General features: G+C 30.0%; 1 protein-coding gene across 3 annotated transcripts in view; it reads left to right on the top strand.

The window, feature by feature from the left end:
- Positions 1-13,271: 13,271 nt before the first annotated feature.
- The window catches only part of LOC124541574 (AT-rich interactive domain-containing protein 5B-like), a 76,906-nt gene continuing 68,420 nt past the window's right edge, over positions 13,272-21,757 (top strand). For all 3 annotated transcript variants that reach the window (XM_047119491.1, XM_047119489.1, XM_047119488.1), the window contains exon 1: positions 13,272-13,606. In XM_047119491.1, the coding sequence (XP_046975447.1) occupies positions 13,586-13,606 (21 nt within the window). In that variant the 5' untranslated portion in view covers positions 13,272-13,585. The remainder of the gene's footprint in view (positions 13,607-21,757) is intronic.

Raw genomic sequence — 21,757 nt, 5'->3', positions numbered from 1 at the left:
TCATTATATTCAATTACGAGAACATATATAATATCCAATCTCATAATATGTTAGTCTGTTTGTCAAAATTTAATACTTTTTTTATTTTAATGGTGTCATTTGGAGAGAGTGGTTACTGATAAATGAGTCAATGTATCTATTTAAGATATAATCTACATTTCTTATTTAATCCAGTACATAAATGTTTATCCGTCTTGGAATCACGCATATTTTAAAAAAGGTATAGGTATATGACATTTGTTATACTTTTTATATGTATATATATAAATATAAACAAGCCGCTCGTTCGTAGAGTTAATACACATAGCAACCCTCCCATTTCTCCACTTTAAGGTTTTATTAAAAAGCCCTTCCTGAGCGACTACAGTTTAAATAAACTCAATAATTTAACTGTAACTTGATAGTCAGTCAGGACAAATGATTTCAATAACAACGACAAGGAACTATTATCATTAATTAATCATTAACAATTATTAATTTATGAAACAAAAGAATAACCTTTTAAATTTCTCCCATGGATAAAAATCACCTTGAAGTATTTACTGGTAGTAAAGCTTTGGCTAATTAACATATATAGATATATTCGAATGCGGTGCCGTTATTACTTCTGAATTTCCATAACATGTGTGCGATAGTTGCTCATATTACTTGGTGGTAGGGCTTTGTGCAAGCCCGTCTGGGTAGGTACTAACCACTCATCAGATATTCTACCACCAAACAGCAGTAATCAGTAAAAGCATTGACGATGTAAGGATTAGTTAATATTATAGCGTCATTGTCTACGGGTGATGGTGACAACTTACCATCAGGTGGCCAACCTATTCCATAAAAAAAAACTTTGGGATAAGAGTAATGTATGTGATGTTGTACAATATTTAAATGTCCAACATCGTAACATCGTTAAGAAACTTCTTTTAATCACGATATTTTCCAACAATTATTTTTATTAACTTGAAAGTAATCGAATTTTATTCTTATACGATATTGAAAGTACCGATTTTGAAGAAACTTTATTTCGTACACTATTTTTTTTACAATCATATGTGATTCTGAACAATGATTTTATTCCGTATAAAGAAGATACAGTATGTTACTGTATGTTGAAGATAACCGAAGTATTTTGTTTTTTACATTAATGAAGTAGCAAGTACTTCTTAAAAATCGAACCCAAAAAAAAACTGTGTGTCCGTTTGTGAACTTATTTTTAGTTCGTCGATAACTACGTACCTAATTAATGTTTTATTTAATAATTCGAAGAGACATACAATTAATATTTTATGATAAATTAAATATTTATTTAATTATAATGGATCAAGTGATCACAGTTGAAGTTTTTTTGTAGTTTTAACTACGAAGCTCTGAACTTTATAGAGCTACTGAAATGTAGACACGGCGAAATTAATTTTAGATTATTTGTTTCACGATACAATCAGTTTTTATTTTTTTTTATAGATTGTTGACAAATTAATTATTATACATCGATGGTTACAATTTTTTTAAGAATTGTGTGTTATTTAAAATAAATGTTAATAATATTTTTTAAATGTAATTTCAATTTAAAAAAAAATATTTAAATGACAGTAACTATAAAAACAACTTAACAAAGAAAAACACAAAAGTTTTGATTAAAGCCAAATTTATTTAAATATATCTTATTTAGAACTGACTTTAAATTGAGTATAAAAACGCATACAACAAAGTCGCATAAAATATTGCATAATTATTGTATAATTGATCTATAATAATAAAATAATAAAAAATATTTGCATATATTTAAATTTATTGTAATATTAATCGTCATCTCTAATATATTTATTTATCTGCATTCATATACGCGAGTGTTTACGAACGAAGGCTTATCTAGGTCTGTGTGTGTTACGTTGGATAGTATGGATAATACATTAATATTATTATTATTATTTTTAATTAAATTTATATTTTGTTGATTCAATTTTACACACATTACATTTAAAATGATTATTTTAAATATTAAATGTTTTATTATTTTTTAAATATCAGTAAACTTATTTCAAAAATAGAATTATCTAAAAATTTTTATTTTACATCGTATGATTAATTAAAATTCACCGACAAAGGTTTGAATACATCTGCCATTAACTTAGTTCTATGTTTAAAGTAATAATATGAAAATAAAATTTATGACAGTATATATTACACTAATTTAATAATTTCTTATTCAATTGATCAAAAGTTCATATAATTTTATTTATCATAGAAATAATAAGCTAATCCATGTTTACCATTTTTTTTACAATTACTTAAATGAAATAAGCAATTAAAATAAATTAAGTCTTATCTCTCTAATCTAGCACTAAAGAGGAAAGACATTCCGGTTTCATATGACTACAAGTGACGCACACTTACATAAAATTTATAGCTATAACGCACACATTCTAAAATTTTGAACGTGGAACTTGAAACATCGGTATTTAAACAATCGCTGTATACGAAATTGAATCTTATTTTGTAAACAATAAAATCTAAAATCTACTTTTAGGTATGGTGAAATAACTTTGTATACAGTCGAAAGGTTTTTAAGTTGCAACTCTGTGTCGAAATACTTCATACAAAAATGAACACAGTGCGACACAGTGTCGCTTGAAACGGTAAATGGAATTCCACGTCACGTTCTTTCGTATTCCAACTGACGTTACTGTGTGTAAATTTTGAGGGAGTTTTGGACACAGTGTAAGGTTTAGTGTGTTCATTAGTCAGTTGGAATGGTAATGTATATGTATAGGTAGCAGTTACGACATGCAGCGTTGGCATACACACAATATTGACCTGCTAGTTGAAGAGGTTGGTGCGTCTTGATACTTGGTGTATTGAAATTTAAAATAATTGACTATTAATATGCTACATTTACATTATAAATATATTTTTCTTAATTTTTTTTAATTGCACAGATAAGATGAATAAGAACATAAAAATTGTTTTTATTTAAGATTTTCAATAATTCCATAGAAAATTTTATTTATTATAGTTTCAAGGGTATTTTACGTTTAATAATTTGGATTTCTATAGTTAAATAATGAAAATACTAAACATTACAATAATTGTACAGTTAAAATCAATCGCTTTATGTTATTTAAAATATTAGTGTTTTAATATAAGTTTAAAAATAAAAATATTATATTAGCAAGTATCAAGGGCTCGCGTTCCCGCTATACTCAATTTTCCGATTTAGCGCTAAACGTGGCCGCCATGAATTATATATTTTTTGTTTCATAAACTCGTGGGCTAGTTCGATGCTACGGTTTCACTTCGATATTCGAACATTTTGAAAATGGAACGCTTTTTAAATATAGGAATGATTTTTTTAATAATAAAAGTTTCTTTTTTTTTTAAATAAATAACGTAGATTCAAAATAAATGTAATGTTTAATTCGAAAATTTAAAAATAGAATTTTTTGTGTTTTAGTACTCTTTAAGACTTTATATTTGGTACAATTTTTTTTAATGATACTATCCTTGGCACAGATTTAAATGTATACGGCAATTCGATTTTAAATAAAATCGATTTTATAGAATTATTTATTTCACATATAAATTAAAAAAATATATATTATGCCTCACGATTAAGTATATTAATAGCTCGCATATTCCGGTGTTATCGTGAATCGATCTCTTATAGACTGTCATACCAAGCTAGTTATATGTACCAATTAATGATACATTTTTTGTAATGCTTACTGAAGCGATATGCATAAAACTTTTTTAAGTAGTTTTAGCGCGATTTGGACATGGTTTATCTTTTAAAGGAGGGCTTTAACATGGTAGCTATGATTTAAACATCTATCAGTATTGAAGATCATTTCTTTTCTACATATATCGTGAGTTTATTGTTATTAGAACAGAATAGAATAGAAAGCCTTTTATTTCTCTAATTATGATTTACATTTAATTGCATTTTAATTATAATATTAGTTAAATTAATGACAGTGTAATCTAGTTGTTGTTTATTGTTATTACTAATAATTAACTTGATCTAAAGATGGAGGATCTTTTACAATCAGTAAAATCCGAGCCTCATTAATTTATAGTACATATATTGTCTTTTTATTTGATTGAAATGTCATGCTATACATATATAGAATTATAGATAAAGAGGTATTTTAAAGGGTTATTTGTAATTTATGTTTTTATATAAAGTGATAAATAAATATCATGGTTATTTTGTTTTTCTCAATCTAGCAAAATTGGATTGATTTTTATGGAACTTTTTATATTATATAGTATCTTTTTGCAGGATGAATGAGTTTGTCACAAATATAATGACGTTTCGGTCGCTCTTAAAACGAACGCAGCCAGAATATAACAGATAACACAAAAGTTTTCAGGTGACATTTGTAGATCTAAGTACAAATTGTTCACACTTAATTAATACTTTTTTTTTAATAAAATAAAATAATATATATTTTGTTACATAAAATCTTTATAAAATTTAAGCTATCTTTATTGATTGTCAAAAAAATATACAAAGGAAATAAAGACTTAAAACATTAATACAAACATAATTAATTTAGAATAATTAATTATATCTACATTACTACATATTATTAATACAAAGTCACCCAACCGCGTCTGTCTGTCTGTATCTTTGCGATAAACTCAAAAAATACTGAACGGATTTTCATGCGATTTTCATGAATAGACAGAGGTATTCATAAAGAAGGCTTGGGTATAAACATTATCAAGGTTTTTGTGTAAATACGTTAAAATCGAATGACAAACGTTAAACAAGTTTTTTTATGGTATAGTTTGGCGGACGAGCATATGGGCCCATATGGTAAGTGGTCACCATCACCCATAGACAATGACGCTGTAAGAAATATTAACTATTCCTTACATCGTCAATGCGCCACCAACCTTGGGAACTAAGATGTTATGTCCCTTGTGCCTGTAGTTACACTGGCTCACTCACCCTTCAAACCGGAACACAACAATACTGAGTACTGTTGTTTGGCGGTAGAATAACTGATGAGTGGGTGGTACCTACCCACACGGGCTTGCACAAAGCCCTAAAAAGCAACATAAGTATATAAATTAAAGGTAAAAATACTTCTGTTTACCCGTGCGAAGTCGGGACGCGCTGCTAGTAGTTCACACAAGACAAAATCGTCGCTTGTAATATGTTCGCTTATATCTTTTAAACTACGCAACGGATTTTGATGCGGTTTTCGTCAATACACAGACTGATTTAAGAGGAAGGTTTATATGTATGATACATGCTTGTTATAAGAGAGAAACCGTTTATTTTAAATTTAAGAATCGGATGATAACAATAATTTTCTTTTAATGTCTTTTTCATCTATATTTTTTTTATGGATATCATTATTGTACTCATATGAATCAAGGAATCTATAATAATATTATAAATGTGAAAGTAACTCTGTTTGTCTGTCGTTCTTTCATTAACAAACCGCTGAACCGAATTTGATGAAACACGAAGAAAGGACACAGGCTAGTCAAAACTCAAACTCAAATAACTTTATTCAATATAGAAGCATTACACTTTCTTATTGATGGTCAATTGAAACAGTACCACCGGTTCGGAAAAGAAAACACCCTGACCTGAGAAGAATCGGCGAAAGAAACTCAGCGGGTTTCTTTTTTTTTTGTTTGTCTCATATATTATTTTGACGACCTCCGTGGTTGAGTGGTGTGTACACCGGTTTTCATGGGTACGCCACTCTGAGGTCCCGGGTTCGATTCCCGGCCGAGTCGATGTAGATTACCATTAGTTTTCTTTGTTGTCTCAGGTCTGGGTGTTTGTGCCGTCGTTACTTCTGATTTTCCATAACACAAGTGCTTCAGCTACTTACATTGGGATCAGAGTAATGTATGTGATGTTGTTGAATATTTATTATATAAACAATTTAATATGAATACTAACTATACAACCAACCCCTAAATCGCAAACGAAACCGCGGGCGACTACTAGTATTATCATAATTACACTTAAATAAAGATGACATAATGACGTCATCAAATAAATAAATAACTATTATCAAAAATGTATTGTACTAGATAGCTTCGTAAAGTCAGGTCGAAGTGACGTGCGAGCGAGACAGATGTATCTTGAGCGAGCGAGACAGAAACAGAGTTAAATATGATACGTTAGAAAAAGACGGGGATATAATTAAAACTTTCGTCGCGTAGGATTTCTGAGGGAAAGGATGGGTGGGGACAGGGGTGGCGTGGATACGAATGCCTTGTTGTTTTTATTCAATATATATATTATTTTCTAATATATTATTTGTGTAGATAACACATAGTAAAAGTAAAGTAACAGCCTGTAAATTTCCCACTGCTGAGATAAGACCTCCTCTTCCATTAAGGAGAGGGTTTGGAACATATTCCATGAAATTAGACACATGCAGGTTTCCTCACGATGTTTTGCTTCATCGCCGAGCACGAGATGAATTGTAAACACAAATTAAGCGCATATATATATGTGGTGTTTGCCTGGGTTTGAACCCGCAATCATCGGTTAAAATGCACGCGTTCTAACCACTGGACCATCTCAGCTCTTAACGAGTATACTTATCAATTAATATAAGTTTTAAATATACTTATAGTAAATTTCCTAATTAAATTTAAGTATTAAAAGCAAGATATACATTTATGTATGTGTTCAATAAATAAAATACTTTTAATACAAATGCAAATACGTAACGTTTTTGTTTTTAAAATGATAATGAACAAACAACCCGCCATCGACTCCACGCCCCGCTCTGCGCCGCAGAATGTATTTCAATGAATTCTCGTCCTACCCTCCTTTAACCGATTACGTCGCAAAAGGGATTGTGTTCGTGTTTGCGTGTGATTTCTGTATTTTTTCTGTAATAACAAATTTTCAGACATTATATTTTATAATTTATATTATATTTCAACATAAATTAACTTAAGTTAAATTTCTGTGACGGTGGTACCACCCTTAGGTATTTGTATGGTCTCGTTATAAGTGGTACCACCCCAGACCTACCACCCAACAATCTAATATAACTGGGGTCCCGTTATAATGCCAGTATATATATGTAAGGAATGGTCAATATTTATTATTATTATATTAATTGAAAAAGTTAAATTATTTCAGAGATAATGGAATTTATTCCATAATGTTTTTCCAATATGGCGCACGTGCGGCTGATCAACGACATGTGCAGGTTGCCTTACGATGTTTTCCGTCAACAACATATATACATATACAAGTATTAAAGTCATTAATGCCAAATACTGATGTTAAAGTTAGAATTGTACGTAAGTTATTTAATTATATACAAACGGAACTATAAATTATTCATATATTTATATATATATATATAAAAACAAGATTGTGCAGTTTTTTTTTTAACTGAATCTAGTTAGCTTTGCTTCTTAAGCGTAATTAAGAATAGTTTTTAATTGCATGTAAATAATTAAATAGAATAATATACCTACTTATTAATAATAATATAATCATTATAACTACGATTATCGCAATTTTTTCCATTTTCACTACTGATAGAATATTCACAATTTAAATCTATACATATAGTAAAATTGGTGTGTCTGTTTGTAATATTAAAATAACCCTTTTACTCAATGCATACGTATTTATACACGTTAAATATACCAAAAGAACATTTTTTACAATAATGTCAGTATGTCTGTCTGTCTGTTTGTTCTACCTAATCTCTGGAACGGCTGGACCGATTTTGACGGTACTTTCATTTTCAGATAGCTCGATCGACAATACTCAGTATTGTTGTTAGGAAGGGTGATTATGTGTTGCCACAAATGTAAGAATGATTAATATCTGGGTAGTTATAGCTTATTCCAGTGCAAGTCGGAAAAAAGGTAAACCTTAGTTTTACGTATTTTATTCGCTATTAAATCTGCTGTATTGTGCAGTACTGAGAGTTTATAATTAATAAATCTTTATATTAATTTATATAATTGTATTAACTAACATGATTGTATTTTTAAATGTTGAAAAAGAGTAACCACTGAGTTTCTTGCCGGTTCTTCTCGGTATAATCTACTTTCCGAACCGGTGGTAGCTTCACTCAATTGTTAAATTACGATTCAAAAGTGCCCGTAAAAGCCCACTTGAATAAAGTTTATCTTGATTTTTATTTAAAGTTTGGTTAGGTTACTACTAACTACATATATAATCCCTTGACATATAGATAAAAAATATTATTGTAAATATGAAATTAAAATCGAAATTATTGTTAATGTTTATATATGTTGTAATATAACATATCGACCTGTGTGTCACTACTCCGTATTCATTTGAAAGAAGCAAGTCGTGTTTCACTCTGTGCGAACACACGGGGGAGTTATTTTACTTTTAACGTTTTTCTAAAAAAAACTCCAATAAACAAAGTATATATTGTATAACTGTCATTTAATATATAATGTATTCCTTTTCATAAATTAAATAAGTGGGGATGAAATCCTTGACCCCTAATTACTAACCCCCCCTAAATGGCCTTAGGCAAAGCCCTACCAAAATCAAAATCAAAATATACTTTATCCAAGTAGGCTCTTACGAGCACTTTTGTATCGTCATGTTACAATTAAGTGAAGCTTCATGTATAATACTGTAATCATATATCATCTAGTACACATAATAGACAAACAGGCAGACACACAAATTTAACGTATGGGATTCCCCGGGACACGACTAGCTTACACATGCTTATCTATCAAAGTTATCACAGTCGATAATGTGTTATCATGTTTTCGTGATTAACAGTAACGTAAACACGAAAATGATAATTACTTAATACACTTTTATCTCAATTTTCTTACAATTACTATTCTAGACACGTGACGTCATTAGTATTTTGTCATCATCATCATGACACGATATAAAACAAATTCCCTTACAGCTGTCTGCGTGTCTGTCTGTCAATGGATTTTGATGACGTTTCTTAATACATAGTAACAGCCTGTAAATTTCCCACTGCTGAGACAAGGCCTCCACTTCCATTAAGGAGAGGGTTTGGAACATATTCCACCACGCTGTTCCCATACGGGTTGGTGGAATGCACATATGACAGAATTTCGATGAAAGAAACATGCAGGTTTCTTCAGGCAGCGCGAGATGAATTATAAACACAAATTAAGCACATATGTATAGTTGTGCTTGCCTGGGTTTGAACCCGCAATCATCGGTTAAGATGCACGCGATTCTTAATAGATAGAGTGGTTCAAGAGGAAGATTTATATGCATTATTCATGCACAATATAGAGAAACACTGATAATTTTAGATGTTTCTAATGTAATGTCCAAATAGTTCACAATTGTATACATCTATCTCTTAAAGCGAACCACAATAAACATTTTTTCCTTTGCTTTGTTTGCGAAATAATGTATTTTTTATGAATCGATTTTAAACATTAATCCTCATCCAATTATGTACCTTAAATACTTTATGACTTTTATATGTATGAATATAAATTCAAATTACAGATTTAATAATTGTATGTTACGTCCTTACTATGTAAATCACTCAAACTTCACAAAACTTTATCTTTTTACACTACGCAGCTTATTATTCGATATTAGGATTTTAGTTATAGCAAATAAACTCTTACTACTTTGATAGTATAAGTATTTATTAACCAGCAGTCCTCTCTAGCTCGTGTGTAGCCCAACGAATGGCTGGTTGTCCTATTTTAATTATAAGCTTTGTTTTTAGTCAAAATAAAAACCATATTATTAGTCAAAATAAATTTTAAAATCTGAACGGAAAGAATCAATTGAAATACTACACTATTTTAGGATATTGTCTAAGCTTTATTTGAGTATTTTATTTAGCCGTAATATATTTAAATGTAAATATATAAAGTAACATGTATATGTGTATAGGAATATTCTATTGTATATTTAATATAAGTATTAAACCCGTGCTAAGCCCGGGTCGCTAGTGATAACGAATGTTTAATGGAAACAAGTTGGTAACAATAAAAATAGGATGTCATTTAAAAAAACGTGAAGTGTGAATCGATCGCATTCGTTTTGTCGAAATTGCTGTTAAGGACGAACACACATCGGTACGTCTGTTTGTTCTGTATTTATTATTCAACTAAACAAATTTTAGTTACTATGAGTTTTTGATACTTTGAAATTATCTTAAATTGTTTTTCAATACACCTAATGTTTAATTATGTTTATTTATTGTTATTAACTAATGTTTATATGTGAAATTCAATTCAAATTCACAATAAAAAAACATTACAAAAAGCTACCACCGGTTTTGTATTAAGATCATCATAATCATAATCATCTCGTACTCGGCGGTGAAGGAAAACATCGTGAGGAAACCTGCATGTGTCTAATTACATCAAAATTCTGCCACTTGTGCATTCCACCAACCCCTATTGAAACAGTGTGGTGGAATATGTTCCAAAACCCTATCCTTGAAAGGAGAGGAGGCCTCAGCCCAGCAGTGGGAAATTTACAGACTGTTAGTAATGAAGAGCCGGCAATCAATTCGAAATTTACTCATTTTCAACTGTAAAATTAAACGCGTCATTTAATCTATATTATGGATATCCCCAGCTTTATAAATATTTACGAGTGTTGTTATATCAGTTGATAAAGATTCAACTTAGATGTCGCATCGGCAAAAGTCGCAAAACTTATCACATCCGAATTGAGTGCGCTATCCCAAATTATCAATATTTATTTCTTATGTGAATATGATCTTTACACAAACGTAATAACTTGTAATATCATATGACCTAATATATTCGTCAATTCGACACGTCGATTTACACGCACTTGCTCTCGGGTTGAACTGACGCGGGAATCTATAGCGACGAATAGCGTCGAATAGCGCGATAGAGAGCTGTTTCTATCGGTTGTGTAATATCAGTAATCGGTTTTATTCAATTTGCCGATGCTACATCTAAGTTGTGTCGTACTGTATTCAAATTTTATTTTTTTTTAATCCATACCGTTGCCTATTGTCTTTCAAACATCGAAGTTTCTGGAAATCGCTCGATCTTTCATTATAACGCTATCTGTACACAAACACTAAACATTGGCGTTCTATATTTGAAAAAAAAAAGAACGAATTCCCAACATTTGTCAAAACCTTATCGCTTAAAATTCAAACATCGAATCTGACGTCACGGCTTTTTTTTTAAATTTTTTATGGTTTTTTTTCACAAATGTACCCTAGTTTTGATGCAGACCCATTCTATACATTCGTGTAAGTGATAATAAGAATAATGATACAATTAAAATTGAACTTTATGAACTAAAGAATAAAGTAGATTTTCATATAAATTTCATCCATAGATTATTTGAAAACGAATACATTGTCAATGTGTGCGTAACACCGGAACACATTAGGTGATTTTGTTATTGAATATTTCTACTCAATTAGTAGATATTCGGAAAATATGTCCATCTCTTTCTAATACAATATACTAGAAAGAGATAGTACTTGAGATATTTTTAACGATGAAATTTTTAAAAATAGAATTACTCTAAAGGACACAAATTGATGTATTCATCAATTACATCGCCATGATGCCTTTTTAGTGAACAATTTCGTAAACAAAAAACGAAAGAAATTTAAAAGTAAAATAACTCTTAATTTGGATATCTTTATTTACAACAATGAAGTCTTGTAGTCGTTCTCACGTGGACGTTTTTTCTTGGAATTAATCGACGCTAATAGTGAAAACAATTAAAATGTTTTATATATATATATTGAAACGAATGAACTGTAAGTATATTATGTTTAAATAACTATCTTATTGTATATGTAATTATACTTATACAGTTTCTTCTATAAATGCCGTAAAGTTGATGTCGTCTACATTCGAATTTCAAATTAGTGTAAACAAATAAAAACTTAAAATAAAAAGTTTATCAGTAAATAACGTTATAAGTAACGTTAATAATTACAATATATTAAAAAAATAACGATTTCGTCAATTAAAAATAACTCGAAAAAATAAAACGTGGGAATCTTGTAGAAGTATCTGATGTCTTACCTTAGTAGTAAAATATGTTTTTGTACGATTTAAAAGTCAATATAGTACCTCACGGTCATTGGTCAAATCACACATGACACTTTTCAAAAACACTAACCAAAAAAAATAATAATAAAAAATAAACACAGTCGCGGCACTAATGTTGTATAATTTCAAGAATTTTAAATTCAACAAATACCTAAGTAGAATTGACATACTGTGTATATAAATATATGTACATATGAGTTAGGATTGTAAGGACGCGTTCATAATTAAAATTATTATTATTATTAATATGTAATATTTATTTATTTCATTAATAATATCTTACTTATTTAATCATATTTAAATTTCGTGAGTATTATTTAATGGTACAATTATTTATTATATTTAAAAAATATTTGTTTATAGAAATGGAACGCGTTCGAATTCAAATTTAAAATTTTAACTTAATGTTCAAAATTACTTACTTTTTTTAAGAATTCGTTTATCGCACAAAGAACTAGCTACGAACAGCTTTTTTTAGTTTAAAAATTATTTGTGACGAGAATCGATATTGTTTTGTGCGACATAACGATAAAAAATTAAAAATAATTAATCTATTAAAATACGGTTTATTGTACTCTCGACTTTATGTTGTTGAGATGTTAGGGTTGTCACTTCACCTCTTAATAATAATATTTAATTTTTTTTAAATTATTATTTAAGAAATTTATTATAAATGCAAAATCATTTTTAATCCTGTCTTTTTGGATGGGCTTTTTATAAGATGGTAGAGTTCCATCAGAAATTCTACTGCCAAACAGTAACTTAGTATTGTTGTGTTCTGTTTCGAAGGGTGGGTAAACTAGTATCACTACAAGCATAGGGGATGTAAATAAGCTCCCAAGACAAACAGATAAGCCTTATAAACGTTTACCTATATCTATAAATAAAATGATATTTCTTTTTGTTGTCAATAGCTGACTCTATGACCATAAACCTTCAAATATTTCGAAATGTTTTCTTAATTAAATACATATTGTCTAACGTTATTATTTAATGTTATATTACATTTCTTCCAATGCCCTACATTAAATAACTCAATGTTAATATATTATATTTAGTATTTATCGTGATTAATATTAAACAATAATTTTATTTTATAAATAAAAATATATAATAGTAATATAATTAATTGTTAATAAATTAATAAAACAAATTATCCCACAGCCCTAACGCGCGCGTGTGAGAGGGTAAGAAGTATAACACAGATACGGCCCGACCGTCGAACGGAACGGTCGTGTGACGTCATTATTCCCGCGTTTTTTTTTCTTTCAAAAAAATTTTCTCGAGCGCCATGTTGTCACATTTTTATTGACATTAATTTAAATGTTTTAACAATAATTTTTATGTTGTTATTGTTGACGCGTCGTGTTTAATTGTTGTGATTGTGTTCTATAATTATAATTGTTTGTGTTATAATATAGTTTTTAATTTAGTTATATATGATATTAGTGAAATGTTTTGTGTGTTGGAATCGTTCGTACCAACCCAATGAAATGTGGATATAGTTTTGTGATTCTTGGATTTATGTATCATGGAGAAGCCATCTTATAAGGTAATTTGAATGTTATAAATTTTTAATTAGTCGTACGATGTTATTTTAATATTGATATAATTTCAATATGGCCATGACATTTTTTGTTATGGTAATATTAAAATAATTCTTAATTCGAATTATAATATAAAAAGATTCGTGCGTTAATGTGCTGATGTCATCCATTGTTCTCGGTATGTTAAATTGTTAGAAAATTTTATCGCAGATAATATTTTTTTAATTAGAATTGGATCGAAGCAAATGTTATTAAGTCCAACCCTGCCTCTGTGCGCCATATCAGCGGATAGTGTTGTGCTTGTCCTTATTCGGAAATGTCGATATCGATTTTTTTTTCACATGCATTAAATTAATACTAGTGATGTTCTTAATTGCACTTTTTTATCGAGATTAAAATAACATGTAGTGCTTATAAATAATTATGATACGTTGTTGTGTTGAATGTTTTTCTTTGAATAAGGTTCGTTTCAAACGTAGTGTTTTAATGTTACAGTTTGAATATAGCCTTAGATAGTACATTAAACTGAATCAGAACGTCTATTTATAAATAGCACCTCACGGCTCGTACCAGAAGTTTATGATCGCTTAATGAAATTTATGACTGAATTGTTTTAATATAAAAAAACGGACAATTAAGGATGTCTCAACTTTATAATTGTATGGACGAAAGTTTTATCGGAATCGTTATAGGCGTGGCACGTGGAGATTATGTAGTTTTAATATAGATAATGATTATACAATATAGTTTAGCTTGTTTTAATATTAATTTATCAATAATTAAGTTTAATCTCAGCCACGTGAACACTGATCCTGGATTATAGCGAGTTTTAGATTTAACCGACTTTTATGAAGTGTATGGTGTTGTTGTACACGACCCATTTTTATTATATATATGTGTGTATGTATGGTAAATATGTTTTATGTAAATTAAAAAAAAAATAATATTTGTATATATATTGATGTAGGGTAAATTTACAATATATGTTTATTGTTTATGTATATTGTATCTATTAATACCCAAAGTCGTATTATACGATTTGTATTATACTCTCTTAGCAAATACTATTAGTATATTTGTATAGAGTCACTTAGGTGAAAAATATTCATAGCTATATATACTTATTTAAAATTAAATATGCCAATCAAACAAATATATCTGTTTTGTGTGAAAATAAAACATATTATATACAGATATCTTTAAATAAAAACTTACGTAAATAAATGCCGTGACGTCACGGCCGTTCTTGCCGTCTCTCTCTAAATTTATCATGAGTTTCTTTGTAATGTAATGGTAATGAGTTAAATTTAACCGTCGCCGTTAATACCTGACGGGTTTATCTGTTTCGAAATAACTATTACGTATAATTGTTATAGTAATTACTTTTATATCTATAATTATGATTGACTGAATGAATTTAAAATACTTATGACAGTATCTTTTCGTCTCTTTCTGTTAACAAAGATTTGATATTTGGAAGAAGAATATAAGGCGTTGTTTACTTAATCGCCATTTTTACACGATTTTTATATTTAAGGTTAATTGTAGTAATTTACTATATGTCGTTTCGTTGATCCAGTTTTATAGATATGATATTAAATATTATTTAAATTAAATAGCTATATCTAAATGCTCACTAAACATGGCAAGGCTTCCAGTCCAGTTTTTTGGGACATTTACACCTTGTTACTTATTGACAGTATTTATAAACCACGTGGCACTCAAATATATGCATTGCTCCCCCACCTACAATCGATTGATACTTGTGTTCTTCCATATAGGTTCTGAAGAGTATTGGCTATCACTTCCATTAAAGCTGTTGTATATAAACATAATTTTAATTGTCAGACTTTGACTTTGACATAGCCTTGACCTCAGTTTAGCTTTTTACCTAGTCATAGCTGACCATGGTATCTTTAAGTCATCAAGACTATATTTTTTATTAAGATCGTTCATTATCTAAGTCGCCTGTGTCCGAGCCGCTTTGGTTTTCCTTGTTGTTTTTAGCTTTCTTGGTAATTTTAATCTTTGTGTGATATATTAATCAATACTCCCAGGAATTGGAGTTCCTGCTATTTAATAACTCGTGTTTAATATACAGCGTTGATAGTCTTCTCATTGAAATATATATTACAATTATAAGTATATGCAAAATAACTAAATAACATAATATCTTTACAAGTTACTCCAAATCAAGAAATAATTAAAGTTATCTGTTAATGAAACGATATTGTATTCGGCTTACGTGTTTAATAACATGCTGTATGCATTTCTATGATTATAATTTGAACCCTATGTCGATGCGATAGAGTTTAAAATGTTCTGCATATAAATTATAATCAAATAAGACCAAACATCGACTCGTCAGCGTTAATTAGGTCAAACAAAACCGAAATGGAAATGAAATTTCGTCTAAATATAAAGACGAGGTATAAGTCGGTTTAATAAGAAAAATAACTTGTAAACAACGATTGCACAAGCTCTTATTGTTCGCCCGTTGTGTGTGGGTTTAATCTTGATATTAAATTTTAAACTAAATCCATACAAGCGATCGAGCTGATATTACAGTACTGGTGGCAATGTTGTGATCCGAGCATTAGTTTTGAATTAAATAAAATCATATTTTCTTTATGTTTTAGATTTATTGCTTGCACATATCTCTCTAAATTTAATTAATTTCGTGTTTTGTTTAAGTTTGCTTAATATTTTAAATGATTTCAAGTAACATTTGGAATTTCATAACTCCTAATAAAGATAGTTTAATATATTATAATAATTCATTATTGATATTAAAGTAAATTTGTTAATTATTTCATTACGAGATTCGAAGCTTTTTTAAATATATGTAGAAATAAGTTTATCGATAAGAATAATATAATTTTATCGACACCTCCCCCGCCCTACGGAAGCCATTCTTTGGCATTATGGCGTTTCATTTTTTTGTCGAGTCCTGTGTATTTATACTTAAGAATATTAAGTGTGTTGGAAGTGACATCGCGCCATGCGCTGTGTCGCTCGAGTTAGGAAACGTACTTATTTTTATTTAAACTATTCAGTAAAACTATGATGATCAAGATCGTTAATGAAATATATATGAAAAATATATGTATATGATTTTTATTTTACTTTGAATATTTTTTTTTATTGATCATATTGTGTGTCTCTCTGTGTGTGTGTGTGTACAAGCTTGTCTTTTGCCGGTTGCTCTCATATCAGGATGTTTTCTTTTCCGAATCGGTTGGTAGTGTTTAATTTACCAATCGAAAAGTATGTGTAACGCTTCTATATCGAATAAAGGATTTTGATTTATACTGAACAGTTTGATATTGTGTATTTATGTATAGATAATGTAATCGTGCAAACATTTATATCCATTACGATGACGGCGCAATTTGTGAATTGCTATTAAGAAAAAAGTGTGCTAAAATGTGCACAGTATGTGCTATGATGTGCCGCTTGAAAAAAAAGATATACTCAAAAAATATAATTATTATGAGAAGGCCCTTTTTTTCAAGTCCTGTTAGCACGGCTACTTTATAACTACTTTTCACATACTGGGCACATTTCAGCACAATTTTTTTAATAGTCAAAAATTGCGGTGTCATCATAATGGATGTCAAACATTTGTGCTGCAAGTTTCGGGTTAGCGGTGTCTCGTATACATGGTCACTTTGGTTAAAATCGGTATGATGAACATCATAACTTAAAAACAGCTTCATCATATTGTGGTGATCATGTGATGATTCGTCGAATAAAACTAATTGTCTAATGCGGCTTTGGTCATATACAAGCCTATGTTATTTTCATCCAATTAGGTATAGTTGCCTGTAAAACAAACAGACAGATTAACTTTTGCATTTATAATATTAGTATATATTGTATACAAGTATTTATTTTCAAGGAAAATTATTAATTATATTATTTAACGTACATTGTTAAATGATTCCTTATATAGTATTGTAATTTAGTGAAGGTGAGTATTGTTTATATTTTATCTCGCTTCTTTAACTAAAAAGCATTAAATTATTGTGAAGATTATTATTTACTCGCGACCCGACCCGGCTTCGTTCGGACGCAAAGCTGATACTTAATGTACTTTAGAGTTTGTTTATTTACGACATCACATTAAAATCTTCAAAAATTATCAGCGTTTCTTTACTATATTGTCCATGTATTATATACAAAAAACATCCTCTCAAATCTATCTGTTAAAAAAATCGCACCAAAATTGTTTTTATACTATGTAGAGATGCAACACGTATACATCGTAAACGTTTCAAAATGAAACGTTATATTAAATGTGAATTTGAAATCTTAATGCATAAACATTGCTATTGTTATTGACTATTTACTGGTTAGAATAATACATACATATATATACATTAGTAAAATATAGTAGCATTGCCTAAGAGATGTAATACGGCATCCGGCTTGCTGATGATCAGAGGGTTACTTTTTATTTTATTCGGTATTACATGCGATTTGTTAATAATTCAGCTATATTGTGCACTACTAAGAGCTTATGATTAATATACCTTTGTTTATAATACAACACTATAAAATTTTACTTCTTATTCCCATTTTCATTTTTTTATGGTATAGGTTTTCGGACGAGCAAGTAGGCCTCCTGATGGTAACTGGTCACTATCACCCATAGACAATGACGCTGTAAGAAATATTAACTATTCCTTAAATTGTTAATGTGCCACCAACCTTGGGAACTAAGATGTTATGTCCCTTGTGTCTGTAGTCACACTGGCTCACTCACCCTACACACCGGAACGTAACGATACTGAGTACTGTTATTTGGCGGTAAAATAACTGATGAGTGGGTACCTACCCAGACGGGCTTGCACATAGCCCTACCACCAAGTAGAATTTTACTTTCAAAATACAGATAACAGTTTCGTCGACGTTCAAAACGGTATTTTCTCAAATCCACAGTGATTATCACAGACTAATCAAGCTCTCGACCAATGACATCGCGTCAATTTGCTTTCAAATGTTGTTTTTTTAACTTTTTTCCTGTTATGGTTGAGATATATTTTATTATTAGTGTAACCTTATCAATAAATATTCGTCTTGTTATCGATATAGTTTAAGTAGGGACTTCCCCGTTATAGAATTAATAAAATTATTCAATCAATCAAATCAATTTCATTCAAGTAAACTTCACAATGAAGAGTTTTTGAATCGTCAACAATTAAACACTATCACCGTTTTGGAAAGCAGCTTCTAGCGAGAAGAAACGGGAAGAAACTCGCATAGTTGCTCTTTTCAAATAAACAAATTTACAATGCTGTTATTTACAGTAATTAGTGTCCTATGATGGAACCCGAGCCTAACTCCAGGCGTTTCTTTCTAAAAAGTACACTTTTAATGAATAATATGATTTAGTTATTAATTTAGTCTTAATAATCTTTTTAAATTTTGAAAATGGTAAATTGATTATATTTTCCGGTATCTTATTATATATACGTATACCATACATTGAAAGTAATACCTCATGTCATGTCCGCGTGTGTCTCTGATCTGTGCACGCTTGTGATAATGTTTAAACTCGACAGTTTTAACTATAAATGTCGTTTAGGGGGGGGTTGTCACTGAAACTATTCTGTCCTCTTCGTTCGTATGCGAAATCAATGTTGTTAGAAAGAGACAGCAAGTGTAACTAAACAAATGATAGTTTTGAAGTCGGTAACGCTGATAGCATGCTATCAGGGATGGTTTAACCGACCTGACACATTTCAAAATCAAATCTACGACTTGATTACCTCTGCGGTCGAGTAGTGTACACCGGTTTTCATGGGTACGCAACTCTGATCCCGGGTTCGATTCCCGGTCGAGTCGATGTAGAAAGTTTATTAGTTTTCTATGTCGCCTTGGGTCTGGGTGTTTGTGGTATCGTTACTTCTGATTTTCCACAACAAGTGCATTAGCTACTTACATTGGGATCAGAGTAATGTATGTGATGAATAATGAACTATTAAGTAAAGCTACCACCGGTTTGAAAAGTAGATTCTACCGAGAACCGGCAAGAAACTCAGTAGTTACTCTTTTTCACTAGCATTTAATACATAGTTATAAATAAAATAGACAATGAAGACACTAATAGTACAAATAACGAGTAAACACAGTGTATCTTAACTAGCAAGCGGTATACTTCAGGCTGTCGTTATTGTATTAGTTTCTGGCACAACTTCTCAAACTGTTCCTCCCCCTTTTTAGTTATTTGTTAGTTTTATTGCGCTTTTTTTCTGTGAATACTTTTGTGTTTGTTTAATTTTGTTTATTTATGTGGTATATGCCTAATGCACTAGGCAATATAAGGCTTCAATAGTACATTAGATTCATAAATATTTTTATATAGGTACATAAATGTAGATTTTAACGTATACGAAATGAAAGAAAAATTCTAAAATTATAAATGTAGATTCTATTGAAAAGAAACGGCAAGGTACTCAGCAGTTTCTAACATATATCCTGCTTTAGAGTCAGCTAGATATATGTACCAAAACTCCACGATATTTATCATATGTGTAATATTGTGTTGAATGATATGTTTTGTTTATTAAGTTAATTTTAACAATAGAAATGAAACTCTGTCTAACAATAGTTACATATCTATAATATATACATATCTATAATATATACATGTATATAAATTGGAGTGTCTGTTTGTAATATTAAAATAGCAGCTTTTTATTCTATGCATATGTAATTATACACGGTACATATACCAAAATAACCTTATTTTCCATTATATATCTGTCTGTTTCTGGAACGGCTGGACCGATTTTGTAGTGACTTTCACTGGTATATTCTTATAACTTCAATAATAACTTTTTTTGTTAAATTCAAATGTTCACGGAGTCGCGGGTACAGCTAATAAATACATACAATTACGAAATCTGTCACGTCGATTTGTAAATGAGAAGTGAAAAAAAATTCGTCGGCGTTCGAAGTTTACGACATTCCCATCAGAAGTCACAATGGTCGGACAATGTTTGGCGTTTTGTGTAACGTTCTATTGGATCCAATTAACGGTTTTGTAAGTGTGGTTTCGTTGAATGACTGTGTATATATACTAGTGTTACGATATTAGTAATCATTTTATACATAATCAAGAAATTACGAATTTAATGTATTTCTCAACTAGCGATACGCCCCGACTTCGTAAAATGTTCATAGCTTTTTTTGGTCTATATTAAATGCACAATGTATATAAGGTATTTCATAGGATTACCATTAATGCTGCGTTGCTTAAAATCGCTTTGTAATAATGATATTAATTCTTGTAAATAGTATAGGACAAAAAAGGTTATTGTAGGTTATCCCAAGAGATAGACACATATCTTATAGACCTTTTTTAGGTGTACTGCAGTACGTTATTGTGATCTAACTCGTAGTCTTCAGCCAGTCAATATAAGCGCAAAAAATTGTTTTGTTTACTACATCACAAAACTCTAAAATTTATTTTGTATTCTCTTGTTATTTTCTAATTTTCCAACCAAAAACTATCCTCAGCGTAACAGTAAAGTTAAGTAAAGTAACAGCCTGTACATTTCTCACTGCTGATATAAGGCCTCCTATTACATTAAGGAGAGGGTTTGGAACGTATTCCACCACGCTGTTCCAATCTGTTGGTGGAATGCACGTGTGGCAGAATTTCGATATAATTAGACACATGCATGTTTTCCTTCACCGTCGAGCACGAGATGAATTAAAAACACACATTAAGCACATATATATAGTGTTGCTTGCTTGGGTTTGAACCCGCAATCGTCGGTTAAGATGCAACAAATAAGAATCAATTAGGTATACCTATTTACCAATACAATTACGATTATAATAGGATCTTATGTTGGCAACATCTCAAATGCCAATTTTAATGACAGTTTGTATAATGGCGAATAAAAAAGTTGTATAAAAAATATTGTAAAAATTCATCATTCAGTTCAATTTTCATCGTTTTCCCGTATTTGGAATGCGTTATCTCAGTTTTTATCGCGAGATATATGAACTCAACAAATCAATGATAACAAATAATGTAATAATAATAAAACGAAAGATCCGTGGGGACATATAAATGTATAATGTTTATTATGTAATGGCTGGTCAGTAAGTTTGATGACTATGGGCGTCGTGTAGTACTG

Source organism: Vanessa cardui, chromosome 28 (genome assembly GCF_905220365.1).
Source record: "Vanessa cardui chromosome 28, ilVanCard2.1, whole genome shotgun sequence".
Lineage (NCBI taxonomy): Eukaryota > Metazoa > Arthropoda > Insecta > Lepidoptera > Nymphalidae > Vanessa > Vanessa cardui.
The sequence above is the reverse complement of the archived record's forward strand: the minus strand, read 5'-3'. Positions and strand labels throughout refer to the sequence as shown.